At 53.4% G+C, this 27,656-nt stretch overlaps 1 protein-coding gene across 3 annotated transcripts in view; it reads right to left on the bottom strand.

Annotated features, from left to right (window-relative positions):
* Positions 1-26,158, bottom strand: part of LOC505773 (protein kinase cAMP-dependent X-linked catalytic subunit) — a 59,826-nt gene extending 33,668 nt beyond the window's left edge. For 2 of the 3 annotated variants that reach the window (XM_002700423.6, XM_059883928.1), the window contains exons 1-2: positions 25,635-26,158; positions 3,668-3,836 (exon numbers count right to left, since the gene is read on the bottom strand). In XM_002700423.6, the coding sequence (XP_002700469.3) occupies positions 3,668-3,836; positions 25,635-25,767 (302 nt within the window). In that variant the 5' untranslated portion in view covers positions 25,768-26,158. Of the gene's footprint in view, positions 1-3,667; positions 3,837-6,748; positions 6,803-25,634 lie in introns of all 3 variants that reach the window. The other variant, XM_059883929.1, reaches the window with a different exon arrangement.
* Between the last annotated feature and the right edge of the window lie 1,498 nt (positions 26,159-27,656).

Here is a 27,656-nt window from a genome sequence, read left to right as displayed (position 1 = left end):
ATATACCATCTGCATCACCCCAAATCCATAAATTGAACTGCTAACCCCCCAGGACCTAGGAATATGACTGTATTAGGAGATGGATCTTCAAAGAGAGGATAAAGGTGAAATGACGTCACTAGGGCAGGTCCTGATCCCAAAGGACTGGGGTCCATACAGAAAGAGGAGGTCAGGAGACAGCACACAGAGAGGCACAGCTGTGTAGACTAAATTACAAGGGAAAACCCCCATCTCCTTCTCCTGGGATTCTTCCCAACCTAGGCCTCTTGGTATAAGGCCACCCACCAAATCGGATGACCAACACATTTCTACCTCAACAACTTAATTCTACCTGCAATGCCCCAATTTCCAAACAAGGTCACTTTCACAGGTACTTATGGTATATTTCTGGGCTTGGATGCTAGTTGCTCAGTCATGTGTGACTGACTCTTTGCGACCCCATGGACTGTAGCCTACCAGGCTCCTGTGTCCATGAGGTTCTCCAGGCAAGAACATTGGAGTGGGTTGCTATTTCCTTCTCCAGGGGATCTTCCTGTCCCAGGGATCGAACCCAGGTCTTCTGCATTGCAGACAGATTCTTTACCGTCTGAGCCACCAGGGAAGACCCATCTTTTGGGGAGGCAAACACAATTAAACCCAGAACGAGGTGGGATATCCAGAGCTGGAAGCCCCCGCAGCGCAAGACTCACAAGAGCATCACCCCAATGTTTCCTGAGTCCAGAGCACAAGCAACGAGGTCAACTCAGCATCTCCACTCTGCCACTCCCAGCCCTGAAAAGAGCTTCTCCCACCGGCTTCTTGCCTCTTTTCCAAACTCTTGTCTTCTCAGCAACAACATCTCGGACTTTTCCTATTCACCATCAAGTCTATCTGCTTCTCTTCCATGTGTTAGTCACTCAGTCGTATCCAACTCTTTGCGACCACACAGACCATAGCCCACCGGGCTCCTCTGTCCATGGGATTGTCCAGGCAAGAACACTGGAGTGGGCTGCCTTTCCTTCTCTTGCTCCCAGCCCAGGGACTGAACCCGAGTCTCCTGCATTGCAGGCAGATTCTCTAACCATCACATAAGCTAGCACAGCAGCTCAACAGACCACGAGGTCTCCAGAACAAACAGGAATCCGGCCACCAGGAGGCCTGTCTTCCTGGGAAAACTGGGCCACGAAGCACCCTCGGGGACACACCCTGGGGTTCTGGTTCGAGGACTTCCTGTATTTGGTTTAAAAGAAAAAAAAAAAGGCTCAAGCCAGTTCTCCTAAATCACGTGAGAATGCCTTGGCCACAGACAGAGCAGTCCACATCTCCTTTATAAAAGATTCATCGAAAACCGCTGGGCAACAGGAGTGCCTTCCCAGAATCTCTGAGTTCACAGGAGAGACACCGTTAAGAAGAAGCTTTGTTTTGTTGCAGAGGAAGACACACACGCATTCCATTGTCTACAAGTCTTCCCGTCAGCCACCTGGAGGCTCAGACTTGACTGGGGTCAGGGGGTTGACTCCGATGCACCAATGACTTCTGTTCTGATGACTCAAAAGCACGAGGCTCTAGTGACCTGTCCACACGGGCCCCACACTGCCCTTCGGCTCCGTAAAAAGAAAGTCAGACACACGCACAAAAAAGCCAGCTGCTCCCTTCTGTCCCCCATCAAACATGCCTCTACTCGTCTGGAGACATTGCTCCGGTGGTTTTGAGTTTACGGGTGTTTTCGTCTGTGCGTGGGGGCGGAGGGGGGGGACATGCAAGATGCTCCGAGACCATAGTAAATGGTCCTGTGTCTGCTTGCCTGGGCGAGTGGATCGCAGAAGGCAGGTGTGGATGGCTGAGTTGGGAGGTGGTGAGGGGCAGGGCAAGGCAGAGGAGGCGAGCATCGCAGTGGAGGCGTGATCCTGGGCTGACCACGTGGCTGGCACCCCCACCTTCCACTGCGGTCACTGTGCTGGGATGATGGAGGGAAGGGCATCTCAAAAGGGTCACCGTGCCCTCGTGCTCAGTCGCTTCTGTCGTGTCCGACTCTCTGCAACCCCGTGGACTGTAGCCGCCCGCAGGCTCCTCTGTCCGTGGGGATTCTCCAGGCAACAACACCGGAGCGGGTTGCCATGCCCTCCTCCAGGGGATCTCTGCAGAGCCGGGGATGGAACCCACGTCTCCTACACTGGCGGCTGGGTTGTTTACCCACTGAGCCAGGTGTTAAGCCCGAAAAACAGTCAAAGCCAGGGACAAAGCCAGAGCCCATGACCAGCCGTCTCGAGGACACCACTAAATAAAGCCCCTGGGATCATTCTCTCCGGACCTGCAAACACAGACGCAGATGGCTGGCGAGGCGCGGCGTGGGGTGGGTGGACCCCGATGACTGCAGGGAAGCGAAGGGTGCCTTGTAAGCAGTCAGGTCGGGGAAGCCAGAACAGCTGTTAACTCCGAGCACAGGCTGGGCTGGGGGACAAGGGGGATTGAGAGGAATACAGTGGAGGCAGGAGCTGGGAGCCAGGAAAGAAGCTTCCCCCCCACCTCCCCCCAGAGATGGGGACAGACAGCCTGCTGTGGACGCCTACACGTCTGGGCCGTGGGCCAGGGTCGTACCTTTCAGTAGCAAAGGGCGTAGGAGAGCCGCTTTCCTGGTGGCTCAGTGGGAAAGACTCCACCAGCCCGTGCAGGGCAGTGAGTGAAAGTCACTCCATCGTGTCCGACTCTTTGCGACCCCGTGGACTGTAAACCATCCAGGCTCCTCTGTCCGTGGGATTCTCCAGGCAAGAATACTGGAGTGGGTCACCATGCCCTTCTCCAGGGGACCGTCCCAACCCAGGGACTGAATCCGGGTCTCCCGCATTGCAGGCAGATTCGGTACCCAATGAGCCACCAGGGAAACCCCAGAATACCGGAGTGGATTGCCATTTCCTTCTCCCTGGACTGTAGCCCACCAGGCTCCTCTGTCCATGGGATTCTCCAGGCAAGAATACTGGAGTGGGTTGCCATGCACTTCTCCAGGGGACCTTCCCAACCCAGGAATTGGACCCGGGACTCCTGCACTGCAGGCAGATTCTGTACCCTATGAGCCAACAGGGAAACCCAAGAACACTGGAGTGGGTTGCCATGCCCTCCTCAAGGGGATCTTCCCCACCCAGAGATCGAACCCATGTCTCTCGGATCTCCTGCATTGGCAGGTGGGTTCTTCACCACCAGCAACACCTGGGTAGCCCAATAATCATGCACCTCAGCCCCCAAATCATAAATCAACCAATAAAGCAAACTTCAAAGAGTGTGGAAGACAGAGGCATGTATGCGCTGCATGCCGGGCACCATCAACTGGACAACGCCAGGATACATCCATGTGACGATACTCGAGACTCCACGAGACACCCCAGAGAGGATGGGAGTGGGCAGAGGGGAGCGGGTGACTGAGGTCCCAGGAAAACCCAGGAGATGAGAGCTCTGGCGATGGGAGGCGGGGAGCCCACGTGGATGTCTTGCTGGGGCAGACAGGCACCCCTTCTCCCCACCGACCCTGGGCAGGCACTCGGTGGGAACAGCATCCTCTCTTGTGTTAAGATGGGGAGCCTGAGGTGCGTCAGGACCCAGCGGGAACACGCTCCGTCCCCAGCACACATAGGAGACTCCCACGTTGGGGGGTGCGGGCGAGCAGGCAGGCAGGGACCCAGAGCCAAGGACTTACAGTTTGACCAGGAAAGGGTGGTTGACTTCCTTCAGCACCGACTTCTCATTGTGGACGTGCTGCTCCTGCTTCAGGCGGATGATGTCGGGGATGGTCATCACCTTCAGGGCGAAGAAATGCTTGCTTGTCTTCTCCTGGACGAGCTGCACGCGGCCGAACGTCCCTGTACCTGCATGCGGAGGGCAGAGTGGGGGAGAGGCGTGCTCAGTGACCATGGCTCCCCCCACCAGCAATGTCAGACAACCTGGCAGGTCAGACGACTCCATTCCCTACGAGACACCAGGCGACAGACACTCCTCTGCAACAGTCAAGTTAAATTCGTGCACACACAGCATCACTTGACTACGACGAAGCTACCAAGAGTCACAGCTGTGGTTCTCCCAGGAGCGACGCACAGATGTGCGAGCTGCACCATAAGGAAGGCTGAGTGCACTTAAGCATTGATGCTTTTGAACTGTGGGGCTGGAAAACACTTGAGAGTCCCTTGCAAGGAGATCCAACCACTCCATCCTAAAGGATCAGCCCTGGGTGTTCATTGGAAGGACTGATGCTGAAGCTGAAACTCCAATCCTTTGGCCATCTAATGGGAAGAGCTGACTCATTGGAAAAGACCCTGCTGCTGGGAAAGATCGAAGGCAGGAGGAGAAGAGGACAACAGAGGATTAGATGGTTGGATGGCATCACTGACTCGATGGACATGAGTTTGGATAAAGTCTGGCAGTCGCTGATGGACAGGGAGGCCTGGCGAGCTGCAGTCCATGGGGTCGCAGAGAGATGGACACGAATCAGCAGCTGAAGGACAAGAAGCGTAACTTGCCCCTGAATTGTCCTTTGATGAGAGTGACTGACTATCGTTTCTGGAAATGAGTCATCCCAGAGAAAACACACACGTAGGTAAAGGCAGAATGGGAAAGCACACCAAATACATTCCTTTGACGTGTCTTTTTCTTGACACTTTTCTAAATCAGGACGAGACACAGAAAACAAACTTACGGCAACTGAAGGGGAAAGGGTTGGGGGAGCGTTAAATGCGGAGTTTGGGATGAACAGACACACACGACTACGTGGAAAACGGACAAGCAAGAAGCTCCTACTGGACAGCACAGGGAATTCTCCTCCACATCTCGTATGACCATGTATGGAAAGAGAATGTAAAAAAAGCACAGATACGTAACTGACTCACTGTGCTGTACACCTGAAACGAACCCAACACTGTAATTAACTCTCGCTGCCGAACTGACTCTTTGCAACCACGTGGACTGTGACCCGCCAGGCTCCTCTGTTCATGGGGATACTCCAGGCAAGAACACTGGAGTGGGTTGCCATGCCCTCCTCCAGGGAACTTCCCCGACTCAGGGACTGAACCCCGGTCTCCTGCATTGCAGGCAGACTCTTTACTGTCTGAGTCACCAGGGGTGGTCGTAAACCCAAGGACAGGGTCCTCATAAGACACAGGACAGGAGAGACAGACCCAGAGGAGAAGCCACATGGAGACGGAGGCATAGATGGGAGGGAGGTGGCCACCAGCCCAGGGACGGACGCCTGGAGACCCCAGAAGCTGGAAGAGGTGGGAAGGACCCTCCCCTGGAGCCTCTGCAGGGAGCTCAGCCCTGGGACACCCTGACCTCAGACGTCTGGTCCCCAGGGTTCAGAGAAGATGAATGTCTACAGTTTCAAGCTTCCCAGTTTGGTGGAAATTTGTTATGGCCGCACCAGGCGGTACGAATTCAACCAAACAATGCTCAGGAATTGTCCGAGCATCCTTGTTGTTTAATCACTTAATACCACACGTTCATGTCTTTGCGGATAGAACCTAACACAACTTTAATCTTCCTCCTGTTTGAGAACAGGTCTGGACATGGAAATGTACATGTTTCAAGTGCCCCAACGGAGCTCCGCTCAGGTCTCTGGATACGCTGACGTGGTCTGGGAAAATCTGGGGAAATTAAAGGCCAGTGGTGAGGACACCACACTCAATTGTCTTTGTCCAGATTAACGCTGATGAGGACAAATTTGCAAGAAAGACAATGAGAAATCATAAAAAGAGAAGCCAGCCTGTTCTGGAAAAGTGATGAAGTTTGCAAAAGCTTATCAAAAGAAGTATGCACAAACAGTGTGTCTGCTTCTGGTAATAATAACATTTTCTTGGCAAAGGAAACGCTGCTGAGTTTCTGCTACCCGTGGGGTAAGCCCCTGGGCAGTCCTTACTGGGAACACACCCTGGCTAGAAAGGGGAATTACTCTCAGACTTCCTAAAAGAAGTTTCTCCCAAAAGACTGCTACAGTCCACGTTCCTTTTTATGAACTTCACTTGCACTGTACATTTTAATTAGTGGAAGGGAAAGGATTCCTCATGTTATAAGAAAATGTTTCTAACTGTACCTATGCATGGTATCTCATGCAGAAAATGGACACAGTAACACTTCTCTTAAGACATAAAGTCTTGCTTCCCAATAACTGTATTTTTTATCCTTGAGACTGCAGGAATCAAATATGTGATGACACTGTATCTTTCTTTTATTTTTAGATACCTCTGACACAATTTGGAAGAAATCGCATTGGTTTTAATGGTTCCACATCATGGAGACCACCAGTAGCATTTTCTTACATATTTCTCTCTTGTGTTTATGAACGAAAAGACCCCGTCCTGAAGGACATATTCACTCTTTCATGATCAAAGTATAATGAGACTAATGGAAGTGTTACTCGATCAGTCGTGTCCAGGTCTTTACCACCCCCACGGACCGTAGCTCACCAGGCTCCTCTGTCCATGGGATTCTCCAGGCAAGAATTGTGGAGTGGGCTGTCATGACCTTGATGATGAAAAGATTAGAAACAAACCATCTGAAGACACATTTAAAAAGAAACATTATTTCACACATAAAGGAAAAGACGTGGTCAAACAACAGGATGATGGTAACAACCGGTGAATTGAGAGTCCACATGGAAATCCCACCAAGGCAGAGGTTTACCAAAGCCTGGCTAAACGTACAAGAAGATCCTACATGGATGAATTTAATCTCCTGTGTTCTGCTGAAAAACAGGGAACTGGACTATGTCTTTCGCCTGATGAGAAATTACCTTTTCTTCCTGTTTCAGACATTCATAAGCACTGGGTGGACCAGAAAGTTCATCCTGTTTTGAGTAAAAGTGAAAAACATTTTTCATTTTCACCAAGAATTTTATAGAACAATCGGTTTGCTAGGCAAACGAACTTTTTTTGGCCAACCCCGATAGCCCTGGTTCCTTGAAAATGCCCTAGTTTGTGCTTTAAACGGGCTTCTCTGGTGGTTCAGAGAGTCAAGAATGTGTCTTCAATGCTGGAGACCCAGGTTTGATCCCCGAGTTGGGAAGATCCCCCTGGAGAAGGAAATGGCACCCCACTCCAGTCTTCTTGGCTGGAGAATCCCATGGACAGAGGAGCCTGGTGGGCTACAGTCCATGGGGTCGCAAAGAGTCAGACAGGACTGAATGACGGAGCACGCCCACACACCCACACACACACCCACACACACACACACACACGATGCAGAAAACAGATAATGAACAAGGCTGTACTATATAGCGCAGGGAACTCTATTCAATACTCTGTACTGACCTATATGTGAAAGAATCTTTAAAAATAGAGGAGATATATGTATAACTGACTCACTTTGCTATATACCTGAAGCTAGCACACCACTGCATGTCAACAGGAGAAAAATGAACATAACAAAACAGAGACGCACGAGACTTAGAAAACAAACTCATGATTGCCAGGGGGAAGAGATAAGTTAGGGAGTGTGGGATGGACATGGACACACTGCTGTGTTTAACATGGAGAACCAGCAAGGACCTGCTGGACAGCACAGGGAACTGTGCTCAGTGTCACGTGGCGGCCTGGATGGAGGGGAGTTGGGGGAGAACGGGTACATGTGTGTGGATGGCTGAGTCCCTTTGCTGTCCACCTGAAGCCATCACAACATTGTTAATCGGCTATACTCCAGCATAAAATAAAAAAGATTAAGAAACACAGAATAAAAGTTGGCTTTTGGAAATTATGGCTGCAAACCAGTACCAACTCCTGTTTCACTGGGGGCGGGGGAACCTTCAGGAGTTCTGTAAAGAATGTGTGCTAACTTTGATTAAACTTAAAACCATGGAACTGGACCCTTCCAACAGGTGAATTTTATTGATTTGGGAATTCTCTCTTAATAAGCAAAATCTACCCTCAAAAAAATGTGTGCTTTGGATAAAGTCATGAAGGTTTTTTGTGTTTTTTTTTTTAAGCTTGGAATCTTCAGCTTCAAAGATCAGCTGAATAAGCTGGACACAGTTCAGCTGGGCGCTGGGTGGGGCAGACCGCCCTTGTGAGTCCACTCGTCTAGACAGGCTTTCAAAAACAAAAACCAGTCATTCCCTCAAAATGCTGCGGAGTCAAGCCGCATTCCATTGCACAGTCACCTCCTTCATTCTGTAAGATACTTATTTTTAAAAGATAAAAATAGAACAGATACTTCACAGCACCCTCCCAATTCTTCTAGTCACGGACTATTTAAGTTACGCTGTCTCCTATCAAAGATACAAAGTGTGCAATCACAAAAGAAAACCAGGAAGAAGGGAAGTTGCCAGCCCAACTCCCACTGCTAACAAATGTTACACAAGGAGATGCCTTGAATTCCTGCTCTTGCACTGGGCTCCCTGAGAGAAGATATGAGCTGCTCTGAACCTCGCCTGGTAACTCTTGACCCAGAGGCAAAGGTTGGTCTCTGTAATTTGATAACACGAGCTGGCCACTTTAAAAGTCGAAGCTGCATCCAGGGTGGGACGTGACAATGTCACGTGGTCCGTGCTTTGTCGTGTCCGGCTCTTTACAACCCCATGGACTGCAGCCCACCAGGCTCCTCTGTCCATGGGATTCTCCAGCCAAGAAGACTGGAGTCGGTTGCCATTTCCTCCTCCAGAGGAGCTCCCCGACCCAGGGATCAAACCCAGGTCTCTCGCATTGCAGGCGGATTCTTTATCGACTGAGTCACCAGGGAAGCCCTCTCGGAGGCTAGACTTACATTTGGCTGTACTGTGCCTCAGTTTGAACACAGAGTATGTTTAGTCATGGCGTGTGGGATGTAGTTAGCTGACCAGGGATGGAACCTGTGTCCCCCTGCACTGGGAGCATGGAGTCTTTAACACTGAACCACCTGGGAACTCCCAAGACACTGTCTTTGGAGGAAGCCAATCCTAAAGGAAATCAGTCCTGAATATTCATTGGAAGGGCTAATGCTGAAACTCCAATCCTTTGGCTGCCTGATGCAAAGAACGGACTCATTAGAAAAGACCCTGATGCTGGGAAAGATTGAAGGCGGGAGGAGAAGGGGACGAGATGGCTGGATGGCATCACTGACTAGATGGACATGAGTAAACTCCAGGAGTTGGTGATGGACAGGGAGGCCTGGTATTCTGCAGTCCATGGGGTCGCAAAGAGTCGGGACACAACTGAGCAACTGAAGTTTGCAGTGGAAACTGGGGAGGAGGGAGGAGACTGGAGCTTGCGGTCTAGTTGAAATGAGCGTTGGTGACAGCCACAGACAAGAGCTGAGATTCAAGGGGGCGGAGGAAACGGGGGCAGAGAAGGGCCGGCCTTTCGAAAGCCTTCCACCAAGTTCTTTGGGAGAGGCAGTTCCAGGAAGTCACGGGGCAGACACAGGGGAAGTGGCCTGGCTGATCTGAGCTCTAGTGTGTTTTCAGTTTGTTTCAGAGATTTCCCTGTGGCCACAGAAGGCAGCGAGAAGAACCGAAAAAGAGGAGCTTGCGAACTCAAAGAGAAAATGCTGCTTGGGAATCGGCGGGGATGGGGCTGGCAGAGGGAGCCAGGGCAGGGAGGACGACAGGGGGTGGGTGAAGCATCTGAGAAGGTCCTGACGGTCCCCTCGCAGATAGGGGAGCCCTGGTGGGTGTCCAGAGGGGTCTGCGGAGTTGCTTTGTTTTGGGGAGAAGCTGGCGACAAGTTCTGTGCTGGAGCCTCCGGACAAGCGGAAGGTGTGGGATATGGTGGCTGGAAGGTTGTCTGGGCCCGAAACAAGATTCCCGTCCGCCTGCAACCCTTTTTTTTTTTTTTTTTTTTTAACTATTTATTTATTTTAATTTGGCTCAGCTGGTAAAGAATCCGCCTGCCATGCAGGAGACCCAGATTCAGTCCCTGGGTGGGGAAGATCCCCTGGAGGAGGGAAGGGCAACCCACTCCAGTATTCTTGCCTGGAGACTCCCATGGACAGAGGAGCCTGGGGGGGCTACAGCCCATGGGGTCCAGAGAGTCGGACGTGATTGAGCGACTAACACACACTCTTTTAATTTACTTGGCTTAAACTTGGTCACAGCCGCTGCATGTGGCAAGTACTTCCCTGACCATGGATCAAACCTAGGTCCCCTGCGCTGGGAGCACGGAGTCTTAGCCACTGGACCATCCAGGAAGTTCCCCCCTCCCCCGCTGCCAAACTTTAGAATGGGGAGTTACTTGGAAAGAAGGTATTTGCAGACATGATGGAGTGAAGGGTCTGAGATGAGGTTCCTCTTGGATGGGGGTGGCCCTAAACCCAAGAACAGGCTCCTTATAAGACAGAAGAGGAGAGACACAGACACAGGAGAAGCCACGTGGACACAGAGGCGGAGACGGGAGGGAGGCGGCCACCGGCCCAGGGACAGACACCCGGAGCCCCCAGAAGACAGAAGAGGCGGGAAGGACTCTCCCCTGGAGCCTCTGCAGGGAGCCCAGCCCTGGGACACCCTGACCTCAGACGTCTGGTCCCCAGGACTCAGGGTTTCTGGTCCCCGGGACTCAGGGTACAGGGGGGATGGATGTCTGTAGTTTCAAACCCCAGGTTTCATCTGTTACTATAGACTATGGAAGGTCACGAAGGTTGCAACAGCCCCAGGGACGGACGCCTGGAGCCCCCAGAAGCTGGAAGAGGCGGGAAGGACCCTCCCCTGGAGACTCTGCAGGGAGCTCAGTTCTGGGACACCTTGACCTCGGACGTCTGGTCTCCAGGGCTGGGGGAGGATGGATGGGTGTGGTTTTAAGCCACCTGGTTACTAATGGTTTGTAACAACAGCTCCAGGAAGCCAACACAAGGGGACCCCTGGATGTTCACGGAGAGAGACGGACCCCCAGCAAGCACCGCCTTGCGGATACCCCACCAAGCCCACAAGAGAAAGCTGTAGATGAAAGCGGTGCCTTTGGGAGCCCCCAGCTCCAGAACGAGAACAAAATTCACCATAATGAATAAGACCCTCCTCCTTTGTCATGTCCATCCAGCCTGCCAAAAACTGACTGTGGCTTACTGCCACCTCCTGCTTTTGTTCAACATAGTATCTTGTCAAACTGCTCTGAAAATGGGACTCAAAGTGAGACTTGTTAAAAAAAGAAAATTCCTCTCAGGTTCCCCTCTTGGTTTTTATCGTCTCTTAGGTTCCCTGAATTCTTCGTCTGTTCTGGGATCCCAAGCCTTCTGCTATCTTGATGTCTCGGACAGTTGTGAACGTACCGATCACAGTTAGGTTGCTTGTCTTCTCCTTTTAAGGAGGCAAGAAAAAGGACTTCCCTGGTGTTTCAGTGGTTGAGATATCGCCTTCTAACACGCAGGTTTGATCCCTGGTCAGGGAACTAAGAGTGAAAAAGCTGGCTTAAAAGCCAACATTCAAAAAAGTAAGATCACGGATTCCGGTCCCTTCACTTCATGGCAAATAGATGGGGAAACAATGCAAATAGCGGCTGATTTTATTTTCCTGAGGCCTGAAACCACTGTGGACGCTGACTGCACCCATGAAATTGAAAGACGCTTGCTCCTTGGAAGAAGAGCTAGGACTAACCTAGACAGCGTATGAAAAAGCAGAGACATTATTTTGCCAACAAAGGTCTGTCTAGTCAGAGCTGTGGTTTTTTCAGTGGTCATGTATGGATGTGAGAGCTGGACTATAAAGAAGGCTGAGAACCAAAGAATTGATGCTTCTGAACTGTGGTGTTGGAGAAGACTCTTGAGATTCCCGTGGACTGCAATGAGATCCAACCAGTCCATCCTAAAGGAAATCAGTCCTGGGTGTTCATTGGAAGGACTGACGCTGAAGCTGAAACTCCAATGCTTTGGCCACCTCATGCGAAGAGTTGACTAACTGGAAAACACCCTGATGCTGGGAGGGATTGAGGGCAGGAGGAGGAAGGGATAACAGAGGACAAAATGGTTGGGTGGCATCACCGACTCAATGGACACAAGTTTGAGCAAACTCTGGGAGATGCTGATGGACAGGGAAGCCTGGCGTGCTGCAGTCCATGGGGTCGCAAACTGTCAGACACTGGTTAGCAACTAAAACAAGAACAGCAGAGAACCAGATGCCACGTGACTAGGAGCTCGCATGCCAGAGCTAAGACCTGGTGCAGTCAGATAAATACATAAATGACTAATTTTTTTTTTAAAGATGCTGAAGCACATTAAACAAAAAAGTCCCCCATGACCCCGGATAGGGTAAGCACCCAGCCTTCATTTTTGCCCGACGCATGCTAACCGTGTTCTGGGCAAGCCCATGGGATCCGTACATCTATGAGGCAAAACAAACAGCAATGTGTCTCCAAACGCCCCTGGCCGGAGCCAAAGAGCGCAGTCATCACCAGGACACACACACTGTTCTGCAAGCCCAGGCACGGCGGGTTGGTGCAGAGTCTGGACACGCCAGAGGTCTGTTTTCAAAGGGCGATGCCACGCCAAGCCACTTGGGAAAGTCAAGTTCAACACCGGCAACTAATAAAAAGCCACTGAAAGACGACATCTCCATTCCTCAAGTTTACCGAAAATGTGTGCTGGTTTGCTCAGTCGTGTCTGACTCTCTGCGACCCTGTGGACTGTAGCCCACCAGGCTCCTCTGTCCGTAGGATTCTCCAAGCAAGAATCCTGGAGTGGGTTGCCATGCCCTTCTCCAGGGGATCTTCCGAACCCAGGGATTGAGCCCAGGTCTCCTGCGTGGCAGGTTGGATATGTTACCCCTAGAACCACCCCAGTCATTCCTCAAGAGTCCTAATAAAACCTGGTCACTCCATCTTCAAAGCCCGCCTGTCAATCTGCCTTCCTATAAGAATCCACCTGCTCTCAGTGTGGCTGGGTGGTTCGTGCGCTGGGCTGACATCCTGCCACTGCCGCTAAGCCGCTTCAGTTGTGTCCGACTCTGTGCGACCCCATAGACGGCAGCCCACCAGGCTCCCCCGTCCCTGGGATTCTCCAGGCAAGAACACCGGAGTGGGTTGCCATTTCCTTCTGCAATACATGAAAGAGAAAAGTCAAAGTGAAGTCGCTCAGTCTTGTCCGACTCTTAGCGACCCCATGGACTGCAGCCTACCGGGCTCCTCCGTCCATGGGATTTTCCAGGCAAGAGTACTGGACTGGGGTGCCATCGCCTTCTCCGGGGCTGATATCCTAATTTTACACTAATGCAGTCTTCTGTTCTCATATCACTGCGAGATGTTTGAAACCATTCACTGGCGTCTTTTCTGGGCTGCGAACGCATTTGAAACCATTCACTGGCGTCTTTTCTGGGCTGCGAACACAGAAGCCTGGAACCCCGACTCTCAGAGGTCACACTGCTTCCAAACTAAGACGTTCTAAAGAGACAAATAACAACCCACCTTCCGGGGCAGGTTTGGGACTGTCTACCTGGGAACTTGCCTGGTGGCTTAGGTGGTAAAGAATTCGCCTGCAATACGGGAGACCTGGATTTGATCCCTGGGTTGGAAAGATCCCCCTGGAGAAGGGAAAGGCTACCCACTCCAGTATTATGGCCTGGAGAATTCCATGGACTGTACAGTCCATGGGGCTGCAAAGAGTCAGACATGACGGGGTGACTTTCACATACACACACACAAACACACCTGGGAACTACCTGCCCAGGTAGGAACTACCTTCGAGCTGACTCAACAGTCAAGCCAGGCACTGAGTCCCAGAGCAGAGGATGGGTTTCCCATCCTAAGAGGCAGCGGGCTTCAGGTTTCGTCCAGAGTTATTTGTCAACATGCAAAGAACCGTTAGGGAAGTTGGGGACTGTTCTGCACGCCACCCCCACCCCACCTTGGCCAGAAACCTTCCTACGTATACGGGTGTGTGCTCCAACTCGTGTGGGCAGAAAGAAAAGCCCACGAAATCGCTGGACAATGAAAAGCAGCCGCTTTCTTCCTGCACAAAGGCAGACCTTACCCAGGAGGTCGAGAGCCAAGTCCACCCGACCACACACCCAGCCGTGAACAGCATCCCAGGTGCCAGACGGCGATCCTAAGGGTCGTCGAAAGCAGTCGTCCCGGGCAGTTTTACTTTTGCTTTTAAAGGAAGCCGTGCCAACTGTCCCGAAATGGACACCTCTTAGAAACAGGCTTCTGGGAGAACACTAAGAAGAGCCCTTAAAAAAAAAAAAAACTAGGAATACAACGAGTCAACACAACAAATACCCCAAAATCTGTTACCCAAAAAAAAAAGCTAACTAATCTTTTTGAGGATCAAGTAAATGAACGTCTTTGTGACTAAAATCACATCCCAACAGTAACTATTTACATTCAAGCATCCACGTAATCCTCTGACTCCTTGGTGGTTTGTTTTTTTTTTTAATAACAAACGGTAAATTTGCTTTTTTTTTTATGAAGGTGTTAAGGATAAATGGAAACTGTCACTCAAGTAGACTTTCCAAAAAATGAAACCGTAGTTTCCCATGTTAAACACAGCAGTGTGTCCATGTCCATCCCAGACTCCCTGACTATCCCTTCCCCCATCCTTCCCCCGGGAACCATAAGGTTATTACAGAGTATTGAGCAGAGTTCCCTGAGGTGTCCAGAAGGTCCTTGCTGGTTCTCCACGTTAAATATAGCAGTGTGTCCATGTCCATCCCAAACTCCCTAACTATCCCTTCCCCCATCCTTCCCCCTGGCAACCATAAGGTTATTACACAGTATTGAGCAGAGTTCCCTGTGTTATACAATAGGTCCTGAGGCAAAGAGCTGACTCACTGGAAAACACCCTGATGCTGGGAAAGATTGAGGGCAGGAGGAGAAGGGGACGACAGAGGATGAGATGGCTGGATAGCATCACCGACTCGATGCACATGAGTTTAAGCAAGCTGCAGGAGTTGGTGAAGGACACGGAGGCCTGGCGTGCTGCAGTCCATAGGGCTGCACAGAGTTGGACACGACTAAGCGAGTAACACTTTAGTTTACTTTAGACTCCAAGCTTGAGTTTTCAACCTGAACTAAATAATTTTGTTTTTTTGAGGCGGGGGAAGGAATTGCTCCCAAACATAAGCCAGTTCCCTGTCCACCTCTTCCCTGCTTCCTGCAAGCCTCAGGGCTAAGCATGCGCGCGCGCGCACACACACACACACACACACACACACACACACACCGCTCAGGAACACAGAGCCCTGCTTCCATCTGTCCCTCCACACTCAGACTCCGGGCGCCCTCACCACTACAAAGGCCGGCTTTCTCTGCAGCCGGAGACCCACTGGCCACACCCAGCCTCAGATGCGCTGGCTCCTTTGTTCTGCGAAGAGGCTCCCCAGAGAAGGAACCAGCAGGGTGAAGCCATCCGTTCAAGTCATCGTCCGCCTTTTCACAGGAACCCCAGGGAGGCTTCCCTCCAAACTCCTCCCCTTCGATGAACTGCTTCATCAAGCAAGTGTCCACATGAACCATAAGGAGAGAATTCAGAGACCAGCAGAAACCCAACTACATTCAGCAACACGGAACTGAACCCCATTTCTCATACAAGGTTAAAAAGCACACTGTATTTCCTTCCTGACCACATGCCCAGTCCCCGGCTCTTGGAAAGAGACACGCTTGAACTGAATTATTTCATCTGATGGATGACTCACAATTATGACTTTATTGCTACTTCTCTCTCGGGTATTCCTTCAGAAAAGGGGTGTCGACTCACGTATTCTAATGTATTGTTTACAGATTGTAAGATAAAGTCAAGCATAGTGTACCTGCTGATCATTCCTCACCTCATACTTAGAAATGTCTCCTCAGTTCAGTTCACTCACTCAAGTCGTGTCGGACTCTGCGACCCCACGGACTGCAGCACGCCAGGCCTCCCTGTCCATCACCAACTCCCGCAGCTTACTCAAACTCATGTCCATCGAGTCAGTGATGCCATCCAACCATCTCATCCTCTGTCTTCCCCTTCTCCTCCAGCCTTCAATTTTTCTCAGCATCAGGGTCTTTTCCAATGAGTCAGCTCTTCACATCAGGTGGCTCAAGTGTTGGCACTTCAGCCTCAGGAATTTAGCAAAAGATGCCGCATTCTGTCCACCCAATCCACCATAGCATCGGAGATCCCAGCCCTGAAATGTGGGGAAGACTATTTCTGCAATTAAGAGTAGCTTACAAGCATTCATTAATCTCCCTTGTGGCTCAGACCATAAAGAATCCGCCTGCAAAGGCAGGAGACTGGGGTTCGATCCTTGGGTCGGGAAGATCCCCTGGAGAAGGGAATGCCTGGAGAATCTCATGGACAGGGGAGCCTGGTGGGATACACTCCATGAGGTCGCAAAGAGTGAAACACGACTGAGCCACTGACACAGAAGCACAAGAGTATCTGTAGTGTTGGTTTGGTTATTCTTCAAAGGGTAGCCTCAGAAAAATAAAAACAGCCTGAGTTTGCCGATGGACATGAGTTTAAGTAAACTCGAGGAGACAGTCAAGGACCGGGAAGCCTGGAGTGCTTCAGTCCACGGGGTAATAAAGAGTCAGACAGGACTTCCCGACTGAACAAAGCTTACCAAAAAAAAAAGGGAAGTAAATGGACTCGTGATGTTCAATCAAGCGACACTCTAAAGGCTCCTTGCGAACAAGCCTCCCCTCCATCAGCCGCGTCTCTGCCGCCCGGCTGATACGGATACGAGCGTGGTTTCCGGGATTCCACGCAGCAGCCTGCCCAACGTCCCCACTCCAAGACCCATGGCTCAGAGCTGCGTGTCTAAAGGCGCATCCCAGAGCCAGAAGCTCCTCCTCAAAGGGAAGGTTTTGCGTCTCGTCCAGGAGCAGTCCTGGGGCTGGGGCCCTCCTGTAACATTCAGAACTGGTTCTATTTGTCCAGCACCAGAGAGGGGCCTTACTGGTGGAGGTGGCAGTTAGTGGACAGTCCAGTACAGCCCGACAGCCTCAAGTGGTCATGAATACCGTCCCCACTGCGCACACACGCACACCTCCAGCCCCATCTTTTGGTCATCGTGTTTCCCATTTGTCGTAAGGAAGAGCTTTTTTTTTTTTAAGTATTTATTTATTTAGCTGCGACGGGTCTTAAATTGTCCCAAGGCTTTCCCCGGTGGCTCAGATGGTAAAAAAATCTGCCTGCAATGCAGGAGACTCAGGTTCCATTTCTGGGTCAGGGAGATCCCCTGGAGGAGGGCATGGCAACCCACTCTGGGATTCTTGCCTGGAGAATCCCACGGACAGAGGAGCCTGGTGGGCTACAGTCCCTGGGGTCGCAAGAGAGTTGGACACGACTCATCATCCTGGTGGGATGGTAAACGGAGATGAAATCTCTAAGGAGTAAGGATGTCCTTAGGGTGGAGCCCTAATCCAGGAGGGCCCGTCTACATGTCCTCAGAAGAGGAGACCCCAGAGATGACACTTCCTTCTCTCTGTAGACACAGCACGAACACAACTGTCTGCCAAACCAGGAGCCACATGCTCTCATCGCAAACCCCAATCAGCTCACATCCTGAGCGTCTGGGGAGGACACCCCGAAACGCCCTGGTCGCCTCCCTTTCCTCCCAGAGACTCCCATGAAAATCCAGGGAGATGCCTGTGGCCTTCCCTGGGACCGGAGCTCTCAAAGACTGAACCTTGCTTTTTCCCGGTATTGACTGGTTCTTCCCGGCAAGAAAAAGCACTTGCAGTTTCAGCGAAAAGAGGACAAAGGGAAACATTTTCGAATGCTCTGAGGGTGCTGACATGTGGGTGTCTAAAAAAAAAAAAAAACTTGGGGAAAATACCAGGAAAGCCCCACAGCGCGATGCCCAAAGCGAATGAGGAAGGTTTCCTGAGAATTGTGAATGCGGCTGTTTTTTTTCTGTTCTCTCCCCAACAGGAAGGACAAGGTGGTTACAAGGCTCAAGTGACCCAGGGAGGGGATGGTCACGCCTGTGCCACATACTCTTCTGGCCCTTTCCTTAGAGACAGACGCGACCTCCTTGGTGGTACCCATCCCAGGAGCAAGGCTGACATCAGCATCACCCACCGTGTCCTGATGTACCGGATGACCCGGGAGGGCGTCAAGGAGGCTTTGTCCCCAGCCCCAGGGGGACAGGTGCTCTCCTGGGAGGATTCTAGGATGTGGCAACGTGAAGGTGCTGCTGGAGACAGCCACCTGTAGCCCCAAAGGCAGGTCAACCTTCGACCTCAAGGGAAGGTAGGTCAACATGCCAGGAGACGTCAACCCCGGTCTTATGGACTGAATGTGCATGTCCGCTCAAGATGCTCAGGTGGAAGTCCAAACACCACCCACACACACACCCACACACCCACGGACACGTGATGGTGTCTTGAAGTGGCTCTCTGGGAGGGGATGAGGCTGACAAGAATTCACGAGGATGGGATTACCATCCTTAGAAGAGCTTCCTGCTACCCAGCACCCTTGAGGACGCTGCTGGAAGCCAACCCAGGAGACATCTCAGAGCAAAATCCAACCACCCTGACTTTGAACTCCCAGCCCCCAGAACCGTGAGAAGCTGATCTGTGTTGCTGATAAGATACCCCATGGATGGTGTTCCTGGTGGGCCCATGCCCCACCAAGACACCAAGGTCGGCACGGATTCAAGATGGTACCCGTGGGCCTGACCACACAGGAAGCTGGTGGAGACTCTGCCCCATGGAGCTCTGCCAAACAGTGAATGAGGGACGCCTCATCCTCTGAAGGGGCTTCCCCAGGTGGCACTAGTAGTAAAGAATCCACCTGCCCATGCAGGAGACGTCCGGGACGCGGGTTCCACCCCTGGGTCGGGAGATCCCCCTGGAGAAGGAAACAGCAACCCACTCCAGTGTTCTGGCCATGCAAAGAGGTCACCTGGCGGGCTACAGTCCACGGGGTCCCAAAGAGTCGGACATGACTAAGTGACTGAGCATGCACGCACAGTCCTCTGAAATGAACACGTGGCTTTCTGGCTTCAGACACCTTCTGCGTGGGATAAGAATAACCTTGGAAAACACTCGTCTGACATGGAACCGGGGGTCCTCGACCTCCAAGGATTTAGCCTAACCCATTTTTCACGGACCGAGCTCCAAAGTCACGTAGAAAGCTACTCTGCAGTCCTTTCCGGTAGTTGTATGAGCTTCCTGGAGCTCTTACAACGTGGGGGCTTAGCAACCACACACATCCACCCAGCCCCAGCCCTGGGGACCAGACGTCTGAGGTCAAGGGGTCCCAGGGCTGAGTTCCCTGCAGAGGCTGCAGGGGAGGGTCCTCCCTGCCTCTTCCAGCTTCTGGGGGCTCCGAGTGTCCATCCCTGGGCTGGTGGCCGCTTCCCTCCCGTCTCTGCCTCCGTCTCCATGTGGCTTCTCCTCTGCGTCCGTGTCTCTCCTCTTGTGTGTCTTATAAGAATCCTGTCACTGGGGTTTAGGGCCACCCCCATCCAGGAGGACCTCATCTCAGACCCTTCACTCCACCACGTCTGCAGAGACCCTGTTTCAAAGTAAGGTCCCACTGTGAGGGGACATGATTTGTGTGTGTGTCCGTGGCCGAGGGTCCAGACTACCCAGGAGCACAGGCTTTGTGTGGACATACCTGTGGGTTGTTAATTCATTCCTGTCCCCCTCTTTCCCCGAGTGAGAACGAGAATGCAACTGTTTTTCGTTGCACATTTCTACTCCTGGATGGTCCTCCCACCCCGGTATTTTTGTTTCCTCGGGCTAGTGTTCCTTTTCTTTCTCCCAAACAGGGAACCATCGCCTCTGCACCTCCCAAGCTTCTCTTGAAGCAAAGTGTCAGTCGCTCAGTCATGTCTGACTCTCGGCAATCCCATGGACCGTAGCCCACTGGGCTCCTCCGTCCATGGGATTCTCCAGGCAGGAATACTGGAGTGGGTTGCCATTTCCTTCTCCAGGGGAATCTTCCCGACCCAGGGGTCGAACCCGGGTCTCCTGCATCGGCAGGTGGCTTCTTTATCCGCTGACCTACAACCCTTGGAGATGAAAAGTTTACAAAGGCCCCGCCCCGCAGACATGGAACCTGACGAAACAGAGTCTGTGTGAAGATGACAACACGCAACAGGCAAAACCATGGAGACAGACAGCAGACAGGGGGTTCTCAGCGGCTGGAAGAGCAAGAAATGGCTGGGGTGCGGGGCGGGGATGACTGGGAGAGAGTCTCCTCTGCGGGGGACAAAAATGTTCTGCAACCTCACAGAGGCGAGGGCCACGCACTCTGAATATGCAAAAGGCCAGTGGACAGTTCTCTTGAAAACAGTTCCTTTTATGTCACATCAATGTCACTGCAGTCTTTAAAAAAAATGAGAAGAAACAGAGACTTCCCTGGTGGTCTAGGGGTCAAAACGCCATGCTTCCGACACAGGGGGTACAGGTTCGATCCCTGGTCAGGGAACTAAGATCCCACAAGCCACACAGCATGGCCAAAGGGTAAAAAAAAATTAATAAATCAACTTTTTTTTTTTAATGAGGACAAAGAGCCTGCAGGACTTCTGTAAGAAGCAATATTTTTTTTCTGGTCTGTTACCTAGCTTGCGAAGTTGCCGTGACGCTCTCAGGATGAAACTATCATCCGCACCCACGCAAGGTGAGTTAAGATTAAAAGGGGCACACGAACATTATCGTGGGACAAGAAACCACAATCCCTCCTAATGGCAGCTCCTGTCAACACCTCCCGGACAAGGAGTCATTCACCAGCATGGGAGATCTCGCCCGGCAGGATTCCACCGGCCACGGAGGTTATGTTTGTGTTGTGGTTTGGGAGCAGGAGCTCGTCCATGTGGGAGGGAGAAAGAGTACGGTTGATTCTGGGGAACCAAGAGGCGTAGCAGTTGAGAGGAAAACAATCGTAAGAGAGAAGAGTACGGGTTTAATTATTCACTACGGAAGGACTCCCAGATCGTAAGAACACACGGCTTTCTGACAGTGTGATGCTACGCTAAAACGAAAAAAATAAAAAAAAAGTCAGGTGTGAGCACACTCCTGTGGTCAGGGAATGAATTTTGTGCCTTGATCTCGATCTCAGACATGGGAGGGGGCTGCCCAGACGGACGCACAGGATAAAACTGCAGAGAACTACACACACACACACGCACACACACACCCTCCTCACACACTCAAAAGAGCTTCCATGAAAAGTGGGCACAGTGATTGGGGCTATGCTCTCTCAACACAATATGGAACCCATTCCAACATCCTGGTTCATTTTCTAAAAAAAATAAAAGATAAAAAGCTTTATATTTTAAACTGGAATATAGCTGATCAACAACATAGACAGCAAAGGGACTCAGGCATACATATACAAGCATCCATTCTCCCCCAAACTCCCCTCCCATCCAGGCTGCCACATGACATTGAGCAGAGAGTTCCCTGTGCTGGACAGCAGGCCCTTGTTGCTTATCTACTTTAAATATAGCTGTATGTACAGCCAACATCCTGGTTTTAATATCGTATGATAGCTAAAGAAGATGCCACAGGAGGCAAAGCTTTGTGATTGATACACGAGCCTAGGTGTGGGTTTTGGGAATCCCCTGCGCACCTGCTGTTATTCCAAAACACTTCTTTTTAATAGAACCACTGTTTGTGCTCATGGCAAGAAATCAAGCGTGGCTGCAAACCATTCCTGCTGTACCTGAGCCTGAGTTTCCCAATCCAGGAAATCAGTTTAGCCAAGATGGTACCCCACCCCCACCACTCCAAGCCCTTTAAAAAATGCCCTTCATGGACTTCCGTGGTGGTCCAGTGGGTAAGACACCACACTCCCAATGCAGGGGGCCCAGGTTCACTCCTCGGTCGGGGGACTAGATCCCACGAGCCACAGCTAAAACCTGGTACCGCCAAATAAACATTTTTAAAATAAATAAAGAAAAATGCCCTTCGTGAGATTTTTCACCAATACAAGCTGAGCTTTCTTCCAAGCTGTTTGAATTCGTGGAGAACTCGTCAACAATTCTGGACAGTTTCCCAGAGAGGGTTTATCCAGGAGCCCAGAACAAGAGCATCTGATCACTGACTGTCCTCCTCAGTCAAGCTCTCCAAGATGTTGTGGACTCCCCAAGAACTGGGCCGTCTGCTGCCAGCTGGCTTCTGAGGTCACGGTCCCTCCGCCCAACACCGGGGAGGCTGGGGGGTCAAGGAGGGTGTCCCACCATCTGAGAAGCCCTGGCCCCCCCCTTTTTTTTTTTGCTAAATCAGGATGAAGCACACCTGTGCCCACCTGCCATGTTCCACCTGCGCTGAGAGATCAAACGTCAGCACAACCATCCTTGGGGGATGGTGAGTCAGAAATTCAGTCCCACAGGTCACTCCCCCGGGGCTCAGCCCACAGGCGAAACGAAAAGATGGAAAAAAAAAAAGTGTGTTGGTAAGAAAACAGAAGAGCTGACCCACTGGAGTGGACACGAGACCAGTTGAAAATGCCTCCCTATGCGAAGCCTGGGCGCTAATACACCCTTCAGGGTGGTGGCTCAGTTGGTAACGAATGTGCCTGCCAATGCAGGAGAGCCGGGTTCAACCCCTGGGTCGGGAAGATCCCCCTGAAGAAGGGAGTGGCAACTCACTGCAGTATCCTTGCCTGGAGAATCCCCCTGGACAGAGGAGCCGGGTGGGCTACAGTCCAGGAGCTTGCAGAGAGTCGGACACAACACAGCGAGCGACACATTCAGGCTGGGGAACAGGTCTGGCCACCCTGACTCATTCTGGAAGTTTCCGAGGGGGTGGGGCCCGTGATAAAGGCTGAGACGCTTGTGGGAGCGGTTAGTTTGTGTTTTGTGTGTGGGTTCCTTTCATGGCATGCAGAAAGGCCTTCCTCAGCTGGAAGAGTGCGCACAGACAGTTCATAGACACCAGGGGAGCCAGTTTGTGATGGGGGCTGGTGAGGCATGGGTCCGTGACCACTGAAAAGGGAAACTGTACTTTCCCCAAGTGGAAACTTGGGATGAAGAGACAGCAGGCTAGTCTGGGCTGCATTCTAACAGCAGGCAGCCTCTCACTTTTGTCCCAGACACCGTATGATATCAAGTTACTGGAAACTGTGACACCTCCGGAGGATTTAGGACTTTTTCAAGCTCATTCTGACTTTCTTAGCATCTCAGGCAGTGCGTCTGCCTGACTTTTCTTTAATGTTAAAAGATTCTCAAAAAAAAAAAAAGATTCTCTCACACGAATCTTTTTTAACATTAAAGAAAAAGGTCTTGGCAAAAGGTGATTTCAAAACAAAAAGTCAGCAATATACCAATAATGGCTGATTCAAGTTGAGGTTTGACAGAAAACAACAAAATTCTGTCAAGCAATTATCCTTCAATAAAAAAATAAATTAAAAAAAAGTCAGCAAAGCTCCAAAGCGACACACACACACACACACACACACACACCCTGGTTCCACACCTGAGCTAGTCCAACATCCTGAATATGGATGACCTGGCTCTCCCTTCATACCCTTGGAGCCCACAGGAAGTTATCCTTGAAGCATAAGCATCTTCTTCATTAAGAAAGGCAAAGAGAGCTCGTCTTACCCTACCTGGCCCCACTCCGTCCCCAGAAGCGGTGGCGCTCTATTTTTAAGGACCAGATGACTCACCGGGGCTCCCCATGCCCACCAGGCAAGCGCCAGAGTGTCCCCAGGGGGCTGCAGACACCAGGCTACGTCACGGCCCGCAGTCCACCCACCTGCCCGCAGGGGGCCCCGCCGGACGCCCTGGCATCTTTCACGAGAGACTGGCTTCAGTGCCCCAAACAGATCCAATTGCCAGAGCTGTGTGCCAAGGGGCCGGCGGGGCCTCCACTAACTTTCCATTGCTGGTGTGTGTTTTAGCTAGAGGGGGCGGCGGGGGTGGGGGGATGGCTGCCCCTTGATCTGGGGTTTCTCACCTCCTCTGCTGCCTGCAAAAAAAAAAAATAACATGGGCAGCTTCTTAAATCAGCCCAGTGGAGTGCCCCAGAGAGAGGAAGAGAGAGAGAGAGAAGACAGAGAAGGTGAGAGACACAGAGAGTGAAAACGGGAGAGAGATGAAATTGAGGAGGGACAGAGACAGGAAAGGGAAGAGACAGATGGAGACAGAGAAGAAGGAAGGAGCAAGAGAAGAACCGGGCAGACAGGGAGAGGAGGTGAACGGCAGGACAGACGGAGGGTGCCATCGATTCACTCTATCCCAAACCAGGCTTCCTGGGGACCCTTTCCTCACTGCTGACTACACATGGCCAAGAGGTTTCAGATAAAAGGGGAAGTTTCAAGGCCACTCTGGCTGTGCCCTTTGGTCTTATGAAGCCTCAAGCGTGACCCTGAACTCAGTGCTTCCTCCCTTGAAAATGAGGGTGGAGATAGTGGTGGGTGTCGAGTTGCTAAGTCATGTCTGACTCTTTGGGGGTGACCCCATGGACTGCAGCACACCAGGCTCCCCTGTCCTTCACTGGCCAACCACTCCACTATTCTTGTCTCTCCACAACGCCACAACAATATGAAAAAAAGGCAAAAGAGGGACAGGTTGGCACAAGGCCCTTAGCAACAAAGAGTTGTCAAGAAGTCACAGGCTGGCTTGAGCCCCCGGGGCTGAATGAAGCACCCTTGTGGGGTTGGGACATTCTAACCACTCGGGGGCGGACTCCAGAAACCAACATGTCTGGGGACCGAGGCGCAACCTATTCAGTTGCGTGGGAGTGGTCAGGTACAGAGGTGGAGGTGGAAAGTTAGTGTTGCATTTAAAAAAAAAAAAAAAGAAATGCCAAGTTTCAAAGGTACACAGGAAAAGTACCACGGCTGTCATCTACTTCCAGTGCCGTCCAATGCCCCCCCAACTTCACGGGCCACCCCAGATGTTCAAATGCACACAGGAAAAGAACTGCGATGTAAAGAACTTCCCCCCAGAACGCCAGGGAGGCACCCCAGAATTCTAAAGTCCAAGCGGGAGCATCCTGCTGCTGGACAGGGGAAGAGGAGACTAACCAAAGTGAAGTCGGCAGGTGTCTCCACAGAAGCTGCCTGTGTGCCCAAGAGTCCCGACCCGGGTGGGCGGCGGGGTGGGGAGGGCCCGCGCGAGACCACCAGTGTGAACTGATCCCCGGCAGGCTTTGTGACGTCGGGATGGGGGGGCGGGTGAGAGCGGCCAGACAAGGAGATGGTTGCTGGGGGGGCACCGCGCGGTGCTGGGGCGGGGGTGGGGGTGGGGGTGCCGGAAATCTCAATAAAGAGACTTTGAAAGATCGAGAGAGTGCGCCCGCAGGTGGGGAGACGAGATCTCAAGGGGCGGGGTTGGGGGGGAGCCTTCTAAATCTATGAGTGCTGGGGAGACAGTCCAGAGAAAGGAATGGTTGCTGGGGAGGTTGGGGGGACGGGTGTACCGGGCGGGAAATCGCAATAAAGAGACTTTGAAAGATCCTGAGAGAGTGCCCGCAGGTGGAGTGGCTCTTAAGGGCCAAGGTGGGTAGGTCTTCTAAACAGAGGAGCGCTCGGGAGGTAGGGGGGCAGTCCAGACAGCGGCAAGGCTGCTGGGAGGTGGGGGGCTCTGGGGGGTGGGGAGAGATGTAAATAAAGAGAGTTTGGACGATCGGGAGAGAGGGAAGGCTCTCCAGGACCGGGGGGTAGGGGGGGCGGGGAGAAGCTCTCCAAGTGTAGGGGCGCTCGGGGACCCCCACGTAGGCAGACGGGGAGGGACCGCGCCAGAAGGGCGCGCCCGGGGAGGCGGCGCTAGAGGGGCGAGCGCACGCGACCCTTTTGTGTGCCGGCCCGAGTTCCCCCCGGGGGCGGCGGCGGCGCACAGAACTCACCCACGGTAGCCCGCATGTGGAAGTCGTCCGGCCGGTAGGCGAGCGGCTCGGGCTCCGGCGCGCCCGCGGTGGGCTCCGCGGGTCCTTCTCGGGGGCCGGCGGCGTCCGCCTCGGCCAGCGCGCGCGCCTCCATGTGGGGCGCGCAGAGATCCCGGGGGTCGCGGGGCGCGGGGAGGGGTCCGCGCGGGGCCGGGCTCCTGCGGACGCAGCCTCGGAGGGCGGCGCGGAGGCGGCGGCATCAGCCGGGCCCCCCCATGCGCGTCCCGGGGGGCGGCCGAGCGCGCCGGGGACAAAGGCGCGGCGCGGCGCGGCGCTCAGTGCAGGGGCGGCTGGAGGGAGCAGCCCCCGGCCTCCAGGGGCGGCGGGGGCGCGGCCGGGGCGCGCGGCGGCGGCGGCGGTGGCGGCGAGGCGGGGTCCCGGAGGCCTCGGGAGCCGGGCTGCGAGTGCATTCCTCGGGGCACGCGAGCGCCGCCCCTAACGCCGGCCGCTGCGAGCGCGCTACTCGGAGGGAGGGAAGAGCCGGCGGAAGAGGGCTGGGCGGGGCCGCGACCGCGCTCCCTGAGCCCGCCCCGGGCGCCGGCCCCGACCCTGCTCGCGCGGCTCGGGCGTAGGCCCGCCTCGGCTGGCCGCGCCTCCGTTAGCCACGCCCCTTCCTACCCTATGTTGGCCTGTGGCCCGGCTCCGCCACGCCCCGACTCCGCTAAGCCACACCCCTTCCTACTCTACGTTCGCCTATGGCCCGCCTCCGCTGGTCCCGCCTCCGGTGACAACGCCTCCGCTAGTCCCACCTCCCCTGGCAACGCCCTGCTAAGCCCCGCCCCCTCTGCGCTCGGTTTCGGCCGGTCTCTGCTAGCCCTGTCTCCGACGGCCACGCCTCCGCTGGCCACGCCTCCTATAAGCCCCGCCCCTTCGTACTGTACGCTCGGCTATGGCCCGCCTCCTGTAGCACCGACTCCACGGGCTCCACCTCCGCTAAGCCACGCCTCTGCTAAATTACGACCCCTCTGCCTACGGCTACGCCCCGTCACCCTCCCCCCGACTACGTCGATCCGACCCTGCGCGCGCGGCTCGGGCGTAGCCCGCCTCCGCTAGCCACGCCCCTTCCTACTGTACGTTCGACTACGGCTCGCCTCCGCCCCGCCCCACCGCCGCTGGCCACGCCTCTGCTAGCCACGCCCTCCAGCGCCGCCCTCCTCTGCGCTCGGTTACGGCCTGTCTCTGCTAGCCACGCCTCCGCTAGCCTCGTCCCGTCCTATTCTACGTTCGTCTGTAGCCTGCCTCCGCCCCGTCCCACCTCGGCTAGCCCCGCCTTCGCTAGCCCCTGTCCCCTGTCTGCGCTCGCCTATGGCCCGTCTCCGCCACGCCTCCGCTAAGCCACGCCTCTGCCTCGCTATGTCCCCCCCCTCTGCGCTCTGCTATGCTCCGCCTCGACCACGCCACGCCCCCGACAGGCCCCGCCTCCGCTAAGCCCCGCCTCCCCTGCGCATCCACGACTCTCCGCCACCGACAAGTCTCCCCTAAACCCCGCCTCCGCCTCGCCCCTCTTCCTCCACGCCGGGTCCCCGGCGCTCTGCTAAGCCCCGCCTCCGCCGCTGCTCGCCTCAACTAAGCCCCGCCTCTTCTACACCCCGCCTCCGCCCCGCCCAGACGCTGGATACCACTCCCTCCCCCGCTGCCCAGGCGACCCTCCACAGCAGTGGAAAGGCCGCTTACGTCCATGTACCTATGTTAGTCTCTCAGTCATGTCCGACTCTTTGCGACCCCGTGGACTGCAGCCAGGCCTCACCAACTCCAGCAGTTTGCTCAAACTCATGTCCATCGAGTTGGTGATGCCATCCAAGCATCTCATCCTCTGTCGCCCCCTTCTCCTCCCGCACTCAGTCTTTCCCAGCATCAGGGTCTTTTCCAGTGATTCAGTTCTTCACATCAGGTGGCCAAAGCATTGGAGTTTCAGCTTCAGCATCAGTCCTTCCAATGTATATTCAGGACTGATTTCCTTTAGGATGGACTGGTTGTATGTCC

Source organism: Bos taurus, chromosome X, assembly GCF_002263795.3.
Source record: "Bos taurus isolate L1 Dominette 01449 registration number 42190680 breed Hereford chromosome X, ARS-UCD2.0, whole genome shotgun sequence".
Classification (NCBI taxonomy): domain Eukaryota; kingdom Metazoa; phylum Chordata; class Mammalia; order Artiodactyla; family Bovidae; genus Bos; species Bos taurus.
Note: the sequence above shows the minus strand (reverse complement) of the source record. Positions and strands in the feature narration are given on the sequence as shown.